Below are 12,243 nucleotides of genomic sequence, written 5' to 3'. Positions count from 1 at the left end.
GGAGATGGGGTGGGGGGGGAGCCATGAGGAGATGGGGAGCCATGAGGAGATGGGGTGGGGGGGGAGCCATGAGGAGATGGGGTGTTGTGGTAAGATGGGACGTTGTGGTGAGGTGAGGCATCGTGAGGGCAGAAGCGAGGAGATGGGGCAGGAGGCAGTGGTATGTGAAGTGCCCAAGTCAAGGTTTTTCTGGGAGAAAGCTGGTGAAAGTCCGAGCCCTTTGGCCAGGGATGGACAGGCCTTGGGACGGAGGTGATCCCTCACAGCCCAGGCTGCCACACATGAAAGAGGGGTGGTGTAGGTGGGAGCTGGGACCTGGCAGAGAGCAAGCTGCAGGGTGCCTGCAGATTTCTTCTGCGTGGGTGGTGAGTGGAGGAGCATCAACCAAGTCATCACGGTGCCCTTTAGAAAGGGATTGATCCAGCCTCTGTCCCCCTGGGGAGTCAGCGATGTCCTGGCCGATGCAGGCACAGCTCTGCCCTTAGTGCACGGTCGGCACCGTCTGTAACAGGCTGGCAGCAGCGTCCAGGAGATTCCCCGCGGAGACAAGGACCATTGGAGCTGGTGTAAAGCACGTGAGCCAAAAGCGATCCTAGATAGCACGAGGTGGGGGACAGCCATGGGACACAGCTCTCCTAGGTCCCTGCTTTGTAATCTGCCCTGGCTCCTCCTTCAAACGCCCTTCCTGAGCCCCTGATTGTGGGGGATCCGCAGCGCTGGAGCGTGATGTGCAGGTGGGATCGAGCCATGTATTGAGTGCAGGGGGCTATATAGGCTCAGTGGTATTCACATGGGGAAGCGATTGCAGAACTGGCACCTGTGAAGCGTGGCAGCACTTTGCCTTTGCTGATCCTTCCTTGACTTCTGCGTGAGAGCTCATCCTCACACGGGGTCATTCATTCAGCCTCTCTGTTTATCTTCCCAGTGAAATAAATGCACAGGAACATTTGCAGTGAGTCACAACCCAGGTCCATCAAACATGCAGAAATGAGGAGAAACCCAGGAGAAAGAAGGAGAGGTTTCCTTTCAGGCACCCAGCTTGTGGGCAAAGTTTCTAGAGCCAGGTTGTGCCCATTGCTTCATGCTTAGCAGAGACCCATAGGCTGTTGGGAGTCTGTCCCATCTCTTTCTGAACCACTGTATTCATTTGGTCTCCATAGTATCCTGAGGCAGCGAGGGCCGCAACTTTAGGAGTGTGTTGTGTGACAAAATATTTCCTTTTATTTGTTACACACTTGCTGCTGGGTGATGGCATACAGCACCCTCCGTTGCGTCTTACGAGAAGCGGAGAGAGTTGTTCCCTTTTCACTTTCTCCAGGGTAATCATAATTTTATACACCTCCATCATCTCCCCATCTTCAGCTTTCTCTTTTCCGTGCAGCAGAGCCATAGCTTTAAAACACTGAACTGATTAAAGAACCATATTAACTACATATTGGCTTATTATAAATTTTAAAATAATGACTCCCAGTAGGACTCCTTTTTACAAGAAATGAGCCATTCAGACTAGGCGCAATGCATTCTTGTAGACAGACAGTGGTTTAGGACTTGGGAGTTACAAAACCCTACCGAAATCCACAGAGAAAGATGTTCCATTTTATTTAAAACTTCTTTCCCCGAATTCATAGTCCCTTGGTCTCTGATTTCTGCGTGACGTCGTCCCCAGACTTCGCTGCCCGTTGGTGTTTGTGTAGCAGCCGTCAATGCTCACTGCGCTCAGTGTTCCTTTCCATGGAGTTACCTTAATTTGCTTGCTGGGAACCAGGTGGCTTTCAGATTTGCAATTAAGTGCAACATCTCAGCAGGTTGTGATATTTCTGATGTTTCCTTTCCCCGAAGCTCTTTTGTGCTATCAGCTTGTCTTTTATCGAGCATTTATAGATAAATAAGTGGTGTAAATGTTATTGTCAGAGGAATAGGAAAGCCCGATTCTCTGCAGAAAGAGGCAGAATAACCCTGGATGCCACCCTAGAAGAGCCATCACGTAGGGAAAAAACCATTTTTCAGTTAGGTTTTGGGGAGAAGCAGCCAAAGTTTTTCTCCTATCTGAAGCAAATGGATGACATGTAGCTGTATCGTTTTAGTAAACAATGCTGGAGATGGATGAAGATTTACATGATATTAAAGCTCTGAAAAGGAAAATAATCATTGCAGAAGTCACTAATAATGTGGGCGGTAAATGCATCATCCTTAAGGGTCCAGCACCAGCACCACTGCAGCTAGCCAGGGCAGGATCTGTGCCGGGGCACTGTTGATTTTAACAAGTGCAGACCTGCTTGGCTATCTTTTCAACTTTTTCTCTGTAATTAGTAACAGTTTGTTTGTTTGTTTGTTGAGGTATTTCCTGGCTTAGGCAACAACTAAGTATTTGTTGAAGATGTAGTGAGATTGTGTTTCATCAGTATAAAATGTAGGGCCTGATAAATTGCTATTCTGCACAGTAAATACCGTGTAGACAAAGGGCTTTATATGGCCAGGAGCCATGGGAGGTGGGGTGGGAGAGCGGGGTGGTATGCAGAGTCTTGAAACACCCTGCGTGATCCCGATTCCATAGGAAAGGCTGGAAATAATGAAAACAGAGTGAGTCGCTGTGTAAACCCCACCCGTGGCTGCAGAAACCCGGTGCCTGCTGTTTCCAGAAGGGAAACCAACCTTCATGTGGAGGCTGACACAGTTCTTAGCTCTGACATTGCAAAGATGAGAGAAAAATGCAATGTGAGGCTGTGTTTGTATACAAAAGAGAAAATCCCCCCTATCATCTTAGCACGGGAGCATTTATAACCTTGGGGAACAGCCCGTGCAGGACATCTGGTCTGTGCACAGAAGGCGACACACGGCCTTGTCACCCACGCAGGAGGAAGGGAGGGGAAGCCCATCCCCGTGCTGCCAGCAACCAACGGCCGGCAGCACTGATAGCCTTAGAAACTGCTCTCTGCAACGCCACGCTGCCAGGCTGGGACGTTGTTAGGGTCACTGGCAGATTTATGGTGGCTTTGTGTGCACGTCTGTGTGCACAAGAGACGTTGGTCCAGTGAACCTGACTGCCCGGAGAGCCCCAACCGTGGCTGTGAGTGAGGGACGGGGAGATGCCATGGCAAGGCTGCTCCCAGGGGACCCTCTCCAGGCCTTGCACAAGCGGGTTAACCCACTCGTGTGTGTGCAAGAGCTTGGTGGCACAGCTGTGTCCCCTCACAGCATCCCCAACTCAGCTAGACCTTGTGCTTCCAAGCCCAAGCTCACTCTCTCCAGAAACCCCAGCTCCACGCACACGTGAGGATGGCCAGGACAGACTGTCTCCTGGGCACAGCCTGCTGCTGTGGAAGTTGTTTCTGAAGGCTGACTTGGACAACCAACCTGTCACTGCCAGAGGTTTTCCAGAGATCTCAATCTATTCGTGTCAATTTATCTTTCTTCTTGCTTTACAGCCCTCAGTTGAGGCCCTTGGCAGTTCTTGCCAGTCTAGACTCTCTGCTTCCTTCTCCTCTGCAGGCTTTTCCAGGTGGCTTAGAGGCACATTAGAAGATGGGGTTAGCATAACTCCTAGGCAATGCCCTTTCCAGCCTCCTTGCTTAGAAATGTGTTTGTTGTAAAGCCTTGGTCAGGCAAAGCCCTCGAGGATACAGGTCCCTGCAAGCAGAGGGGATGGTGCCATGAGTCATCTTGACAAGCAAAACATTCCCCAGTTGGGTCTGGCTTTTCTTTGCTTCCAGTTCTGAACTCTGTTGTGCCCCTCGGTTCAAGCCCTCTCTCAGCCCTCCCCCAAAATACGGGCAAAAGAATAGGAAAAGAGAAGCTCCAGTAACATCCACCCTCACCTCTTGCAAGGTGCATTCGAATAACCCTGCTGTGCTTGGGCTTCACATGTGGGGAGCTCATGTCTGAGAGGAGGGAGAGGAGAGGAAGCCCTGGTATGAGCACATGAAGTAGATTGGGAGGAAGAAGAAGCAGCAATAAAAATTCTCCTAATTAACCCGTCCAGATTCTGACAATAAGCTGGTAAAGCTCAGACTGCGTGCTTTACTTAGGCTTATCAGAGGAGGTCTTGGTTTCTCCTAAACGCATGTTTGCCTGCTACAGGCTCTTACCATGTGTGATTTCCCAAGCTGTTCTCTGGGGAGAGCTGCTTTTCACTGTGGTGCAGTCAAAGGCTGGATACATACAGTGAAAGGCACTGCCAGAATACCTGTGGGCACCGTGATGAATTCTTTATCTATGAGCATCTTTTCTAAGAGGTACTTGCTGAAGCCAAGCTGACTTGTTGCCTACGGTCAGTTCCTAAAATAACTGTGCCACAGGCTGAGCTGTAGCCGAGCTGCTTCTTCACATCGTGTATACAAGGTTTCAGCTTAAGGAATTGAGACCCTTGCGGGCAAAAGCACTGTTCTCCCCACCTTTACCCTGCTCCCCCGTGCGGTAACTAACCAGTCCATCCTCTGTGCGTTACAGCAACTGAAACACCCCAACCTGGTGAACCTGCTGGAAGTGTTCAGGAGGAAGCGGAAGCTGCATCTGGTCTTCGAATACTGCGACCACACAGTTCTCCATGAGCTGGACAAGCACCCCCGGGGGTGAGTGGCCTGTCTCTCACTGGGAGCTTTGAGCAAAGGAGTCAGGGGGTATCTGTGTCATTGCTGATCTGCAGAGTTTTCAGAGGAATTTCATTAATTACAGGAGAGGTTTCTGAGCCCAGTGCCCAGGACTTGCTCTGTTACTGTGGTTTAGCAATGACATCCAAAAGAATTGCGTATGAGCCTGCGTGTGCTCCTGCACAGTGCTGCTCACCAAGGAGACTGGAGCGCTGAGCCTGAGCATTTGGGTGATCTTTGGCTGGTTTGGCAGCAGCAAACCCCAGTGGCTCGGGAGGATTTTGTGTCTCACTGCAGAGAGGTTAGGGCTGCTGGGGTAACATGGGCAGGCGAGCTGGGGGCACGCAGCCCTCCCTCCTCCTGCTCCCCAGGTCTGTTGCATCTCACTGTGGGAGGCCGTGAAGACCCAGGCTGTGGGCACCGGGTCAATGTCATTGAGCACCCAAATATACAGTCTGTAGTGATGCCACTGATGACCTGTATGACAGACCAGGGACTTCTAGCCATGCTGCATGTGTTGGTTGGCAGGAGCTTGTGCCTCTCTGCCCAGCCTCAGTGAACTCCCAGGTCAGATACCCCCTTCTTTAAACAGGCGCTTGCACAAAGTGTGAGCTACATGGGCAGAAGGAACATTCTCCAGGACAGGGCTTGTTCTTTTGACACATTATAAATGACACTCCCACTAAATACATTGTCCCTAATTATACACAGTGACTCGGTGCTGTGGAAATGCTAAGCAGAAGTTCATAAATCATTCTGCAGGCCTGGAGCTAAATGAATTGCCTGCAGGAGGCTAATTGGAGGTTGAGTAAACAGGAGCCTGTTACTCTCTTTCTCCCCGATGTGGAGCTCTAGAAGGAGAATGGAGCATGCTGATAGCAAACGGCTTTCTGAGCTGGTGAGCAGCTTTCACCCCGGTTTGAACCTGTTCACCTGGAAACTGAAGAGAGGATGGATAACCCTCTTTGAAGAAAATACTTCACATTTGCTTTCTATTCATCGGAACAACTCCAGTGTGAATGGACATGTAATGCCTGGTTGCATACTTTGCTTTTTGATCTTTGCTATGGCAGATGGTCAAGTCTTTTGTGGTCAGGATTAAGATGGGTGGGCACACGCCTCTTTGCACCATGTTTCCAGGTCATTTGACCAACTTCAGCCCCTTGTCAGGCTGTCAGCGCAGCACTCTCATCATTCTAGGATGTTTCTGCAAGGAAACTCTAGCATTGCAACAGCGGGGTCAGCACAAGACCTTCAGCGCTGACAGCAGAAGGTGCCTTAAAGAAAAAGCCAGGCTTCCTGCATATTGTTCTGGTTTAGTTTGGGGTGGTGGTTTTTCTTTTTTTTTCTTTATGATGAATCAGAAGCTTTTCAGCATTAAACACATGAAATAAAATTGAATTTGAGCTTGAAAGTGCCAAGATTGTCACCTTTGCCTTTTCTGGGGTTGTTGAAGACCATTACAGACAGCCAAGGAAGTTTCAGAACCGTTGCACAGTAACTGAAAGAGAGGAGAGGAGGCTGGATCTTTAACAGAGGTTTTCTTTCTCTGAAGTGTTTGCCAGCCATTGGAGGGAAGGAGGGGAGATGCAAACCAAAGTAGAGCTTTATACTCTTGTAGGAACATCCTTCCCCATCGCATTTTGGTCATCTCTTGATTCTGGACAATCAATGACATGACAGCATTGCAAGTCAGAGCATGCATCTATACCATGGGTACTCCGCCACCTCCAACTCTGAGCGGCTGCAGAGGTAGAAACGCCTGCTGGTGTTCCAGGAGGATTGCCAGGAAGCGTGGATACTGAGCACAGCCGCAAGACGGGATTTGACATGGACTTGCATGCACTGATGGCAGGCCTCATGCTGGCTGTGACTGACTGGTGCCAGACATTCTGGCATGCTCTTAGCTGCCATAAATCCTTGTATCTTGTTGCACTGACTGGATTTGGAAATGGTGTTGACGTTCACTTTGATGCTCCTGTGATGCTTGAAGGGTAACCTCACGGGAGAGCATTGCTTTCTGCAAGGGAGGTGCAGGCAGAGCTCAGCCTCAGCTCTGAAACATGGGAAGAGCTACAAACAGCCTCCGCCATCAGCAGCCCAGCGTGACTGGTTGTCTGCAGTGGAAGAGCAGCAAACTGGGGTTTATTATTTATTTCTTGTAACTTATTTATAGCATGAAAATGCATGTAGTATTTTTTCTCTGGGTTTTCTGACTCGGTCCCTGATGGTTTTGCTCAGAGATCCCTGTACAATGTTAGCACTCAAAGGCCTCCTCTTCCTTTTTCCTGTAATAGTGAAGTTTTTTTTTAAGGGCCAAAATAAAAATGTGCTCTTTTAAAACAGGGTGCCGGAGCATCTAGTGAAGAGCATAACCTGGCAGACCCTCCAAGCTGTGAACTTCTGCCATAAACACAATGTAAGTCCCCGAAACAGCACCAACGCTTGCTGTAACGTGGCTTTGGAGGAGAAGATTCTGTTGCCATTTTCCCCATTACTGAACTTTCATGGGACAAAGTTAAATGAAATTTCCTGTTTTCAACAAGAAACATAGATCTGAAATATTAGCGTATACCCACAACAGTTGCATTTACCATCACACGGGTCCCTTGGGTTTGCTGTCAAGGAATGATTTGCACTAATGACCTTAGACAAGCTTCCAGGCTGAACAGGAATATATCTTTGTATGTTCCCTGTGCCATGCGTTAGAACTGACATTTAGAAAACTGGCTTAACATGTAATCAGCTGAAACCTGAGCAAACTGCTACTGATTTCCCAGGAAGTCCCTCTGTGGATAGTCATAGGCATTGAATCCTGTTACCAGTTAAAAGGTTTCAAAAATTAGATACAGTAAACCAGTTTTACAAGCCCTCCTCTGCTTTCTGGAGGGAAATGTGCATGGCAGATATTTTGTGGAAAGCAGTGGGGACGCTTTAAGAAGCAGGGAGGGAAAGGAGCCTTCTGGAGAAGTTCTCTAGGCAAACTTAGCTGTAATTGTCTTTGGTTTTGTTTATCTGCCAGTATTTGAGATTTAAGAGTCAGGCAGGAGATCGCGCTGCAATGGGTGTTTTGTCTTTGCTTTGGGAGAATTATGTCCAGTTGAGCCACAGGAACTTGCCCATAGGTCTGTCCTGCTTCCAGGATTTGTTGTTTTTCTTTTTTTTTTTTTCTGTTCCTCCACTCAATCTGAAAGATTTAATGGAGTTTCGAAGCCAAGGGAACAATGAGATGCTGCAGTCCTACCTGCTGTAGATCACAGGTAATGAGGTTTTATGCAGCTGCCCTTTTTGGAACTCCATGACACTGGTTTAACAAGCAGCATTTCAGTCCTGGGGAGGAGACACAATAATTTACCACTGGCTTAGCTAGGAAAAGTCTGAGGTGTTTGTGCTGAGGTGGTGGTAGAGGAAGGATAATGTGAGATAGACCCTGGTGACTGCAGTAGAGCACGCCTTTCACAGATAGGCAGCAGAAATTAAGGTCCGTGCTAGTTTGATCAGCTAAAACTCTTCCCCAAGCCCAAATTCAATTGTTGTGAACCTTCAGCAGGCAAGGTGACTTCTCAAGAATCACAGAATCACTGATGTTGGAAGGGACCTCTGGAGATCATCTAGTCCAGCCCTCCCACTCAAGCTGGGTCAGCTAGACCAGGCTGCTCAGAAACTTTTCCAGTCGGGGTTTGAGTATCTCTAAGGATTCCACAGACTCTCTGGGCAACCTTATTTGGGTGTTTGGCCACCCTCACAGTAAAAAAAAAATTAAAAAAAAAAATTGCTCACATTTAAATGGAATTTCCTGTGTGTTCAACTTGCGCCCATTGCTTCTCGTCCTTTCAGTGGACACCACTGAGGAGAGCCTGGGTCAGTTGTCTTTACTTCTTTCCATCAAGTATTTATCACATTGGTAAGAACCCCCTTGAGCCTCCTCTTCTCCAGGTTGAACGATGGTCCCAGCTCCCTCATCCTCTCCTTGGATGTCAGATACCCCAATCCCTTGACCATTTTAGTGGCCCTTTGCTGGAGTCACTCCAGTATGCCCACATCTACTTTCCACTGAGGATCCCAAAGGTGGACACAGAACTCTGGATGTGTCTGACCTGTGCTGAGTAGAGGGAATACCAGCTGTGCTCTGGCATCTACAAGGATAGATAAAGTCCCACATCTAAGCCGTAGCCTTTATCATCTCATCTGTGAGCTTTGCCAGCAAAATCATTTGCTTGTCTACTAGATTATCAGCAAATACAGTTCATGGTCTTTGTCCAAGAACTGATCCCAGAGGACCCCTGCACCTCTCATTAGGATCACCCCACCTATTCGTAAAACCGAGTCCCTTATTAGGAGCGTGTTACACACGGCTGTATCAAGTGAGTTGCATTTGCAGAGGGACGGGTTAACAACAATCCTTGCGATGCAAACCTTGCTCCTCCTGCTAGCAGATTCCCAGCTGGTTCTGGGGAGCTGACTTGGTGCTGTCCAAGTGATACAGAGCTATGGAGCTGAAGCTGGGAGCCTGCACAGTGTCTCATCCCAAAGGTGGGGTATAGTTGGGGTAATTATCCTGCCCTGCAGGATGTGGCTTTAGCCGCTTCTAAGAAATCCTTTCGTCTTTTTCAGCAGGGGTCATTGCCTGGCACAATGTGCAAGGGGTGCATGGCTGAATTAAGAGGTTCTTTATCTGAGGACCAGGTTATATACTTGCTTCTAACCTTGTTTTTTTCTGTTTTCAGTGCATTCACCGAGATGTAAAGCCAGAAAACATCCTGATAACAAAGCACTCTGTCATCAAACTTTGTGACTTTGGATTTGCTCGCATACTGAGTGAGTGCTGACTTGCTACTTAGAGGGATTGTTAACACGTGAAAGCTCCAATGAAGTGTAGGATCAGGCTTTCGAACACCAGTGCAGGCTCACTTGTCTTTGTCTGACGCATGTGTAAATCATCCTATGTAAAGTTTTTGCAGAGAAGCTCTGCTAAAGGCTGGGTATTGATCCCCAAACCAGCTTAAAGGGAGCTAGCCCAGACGCCAGGATGCCAAGTGCCTCTAAACAAACTCCATCTGAGCTCCCTGCTGGTGCAGCTGAACTGCTGGTGGTGCTGGCGCTGGTAGATGGAAGTCGGCCTTGGGCATCTCGGAGCTGCCCAGCCGTTGCTTACGCAATGCTGGAGACACAGCTGGAGTTCCCTGGCAGGAGGAGCCCCCTCTGGCAGAAGGCGCTGTCTCTGCAAACAATGGCTTCACATTTTCCATTGTAAATAAACCCCCTAATCTGGGTTTGGGTTTTTTTTAGCTCTTGTTCAGACAAATCACGTGGGCTTTGAGAACTGACCACTGGCTGGTGCAGGCCCCTGCTGTGGAGCCCTGCATATTTCCATATGGAGAAAAATATGGTCTGGATTTTTGGCAAATCTTAAGTGTTTCCCGAGTTGGGTTCTGCTAGTGGCCAGTGACTCATCCTGTTCCTGTAGCTATTGCCTGCCCAGGAGGTGCCCCAACATGTGTAAGAACTGATGGTGGCTCGTCTGCATTGTCCTGATCCCACATTCCTGTTTGTTTCTCTCCTTCCTGACCCCAACCTAGCTGGTCCGAGCGATTATTACACAGACTATGTGGCTACCAGGTGGTACCGCTCTCCGGAATTACTTGTGGGAGACACCCAGTACGGCCCTCCCGTGGACGTGTGGGCGATAGGCTGTGTCTTTGCAGAGCTGCTATCCGGGGTCCCCCTGTGGCCTGGCAAGTCTGACGTTGACCAGCTGTACCTCATCCGCAGAACCCTGGGTAAGTGTCCCCTCTGCACCCATCAGAGCCCCCGTCTTCCCAATGCCTTTGGCAGGATAGAGCTTGCCCAGGAAGAATTTCCTCTCTGGTGGGAATTGGGATTAGCCAGGAGGTGAATTTACCAAGCGGATCTCTCCCTTTTGTAGGTGCTGGCTTTATTTGAGGTGTTACTGCCCTTGAAAGGGAGCTGGGTTTTCCTGGCGTGACTTACACGCGCACATCTCGTTAGGAGATTTTGTAGTTGGAGTAACAGATGCTGCTTCAGGTCCTGGCAGGATTTGGGAAAATGAAATTGGCATCCACGTCGGTGGTGACTGTTGTTCAGAAAAAGATCTGGGGGGTAGAATTGGTTTCAGCTTGTATAAGCCAGCAGCGCCAGGCCGTGGCTAAAAGGCTCACAGTGGACAGGGCTGCATAAGCAAGATCATTGCCTGCAAACTGCCCGAAACCATTCTTCCACTCCTTTTAGCAGCGGTGGCCTCTGGGAAGCTGGGTGCTGGGCAGTTTAAGAAAGATGTGGGATGTGTTAGGTGACCACTGGATGCCCCTCCTGGTCCTTTGGAGTGGCTCAGTGACTACCGGGGTGTGGGGAGCACAGGCCCAGCCCCACAGGAGGCACAGAAGCACCTGCCTCTGGCCGCTGTCCTTTCCACATCTTCAGCTGTCACCACACAGATAGGAAAATATGATAGGAAAATGTGTCAGAAAGGACCAGGCATGTTTTGTGTAAAGGTTTGAAAGATCCAGGTGTTTTTCAGGGCTTCGTACCAGCTATTGGTCCTTGCTTCTAGATAATGGTTGGATTTAGTTCATCACAGCTTTGGAGCCGTACCAGCTATTGGTCCTTGCTTCTAGATAATGAATAGTTGGATTTAGTTCATCACAGCTTTGGAGGTCTCGTAAACATTGCAGGTGCCTGTTGATGGCTGTGCGCTTGGGAAAGAGAGCGTGAACATCAAAGTTTGACTGTTCCACCTCTTTGTTTTTATTCACCAAGGAATTTTAGGAGCCAGTCCGGATTTGGAACAGAGGTTAAATAAAAGAGCCGTTACCCATGTAACATTTAAATTAATCCAGTCTCATTGATTCTATTTGACGTTGGTGTGTACCATCTGATTTCTTGAGTGGAAAGGAACAACCCTCCCCCCTTTTAATTGAAATCTGTTAGAACAAACTGAGAATTGTAATTTTTACTGGGCAGCTTAGGAAACTATAAAGGTGACTAGTGGCTTTAAACAGATAAGCTCCTTAGCTAGAAAAACAGTTCAACGTCAATTGCTTCATCCTCCAGAATACATTTATGCCAGTGTTAGGTAAGTTATAATTTATTTTTAATGATAGGGTTTCAGCCAGAAGAAATTCCCTTTTGATCCAGGTGATGGACTGAGGCAGTGTTTACAGAGAACAGCTCCTTCATCAAAGCTGTGTAATTATGGCGGTTTGGCTATTGTGCTGGCTCTTGTGTTATGGATTTGATTTTTAACATTTGGCTTGCTCTGAACAGCTCTAAGCTTCAAAAAAGGGCCATGAAGCTGCGTGGGGGAAAAGCTACAGCATGTTCCTGTTGGTGCTCTTTTTTATACAACGTCCTCAGGAGCGTACAGAAAGAATTTCACCCCCTATGAGTTAAATTTTAATGAAGCTGGAACACTTGTGGTTAGCCTGTCCCCTTCCAGCAGTCAGAGATGTCACGACTGTTTATGCAGACAGGCTGCCTCTTGGGAGCCCTTTTCCTTTGAAAATGCTGAAACACAGCATTAGTGTGGAGGGCAGGCCAGCAGAGCCCCGCTCGGCCTCCAGCGTGCCCACACTGCAGTGCGGCCACCTCCAAACCAAACAGTGGCTCCTGCCCGGTCCCCCTCAGAGCCCAGGGCGGG

General features: G+C 48.6%; 1 protein-coding gene across 1 annotated transcript in view; it reads left to right on the top strand.

Annotated features, from left to right (window-relative positions):
* Positions 1–12,243, top strand: part of CDKL1 (cyclin dependent kinase like 1) — an 18,083-nt gene that overhangs the window by 1,903 nt on the left and 3,937 nt on the right. Inside the window, exons 2-6 of the mRNA XM_009648615.1 lie at positions 4,339–4,369; positions 4,447–4,568; positions 6,933–7,005; positions 9,314–9,404; positions 10,166–10,366. Coding sequence (XP_009646910.1) covers positions 4,339–4,369; positions 4,447–4,568; positions 6,933–7,005; positions 9,314–9,404; positions 10,166–10,366 — 518 coding nt within the window. The remainder of the gene's footprint in view (positions 1–4,338; positions 4,370–4,446; positions 4,569–6,932; positions 7,006–9,313; positions 9,405–10,165; positions 10,367–12,243) is intronic.

The sequence above is a fragment of the Egretta garzetta genome, unplaced genomic scaffold (assembly GCF_000687185.1).
Source record: "Egretta garzetta isolate BGI_Z169 unplaced genomic scaffold, ASM68718v1 scaffold21, whole genome shotgun sequence".
In the NCBI taxonomy this organism is placed as follows: Eukaryota; Metazoa; Chordata; class Aves; order Pelecaniformes; family Ardeidae; genus Egretta; species Egretta garzetta.
The sequence above is the reverse complement of the archived record's forward strand: the minus strand, read 5'-3'. Positions and strand labels throughout refer to the sequence as shown.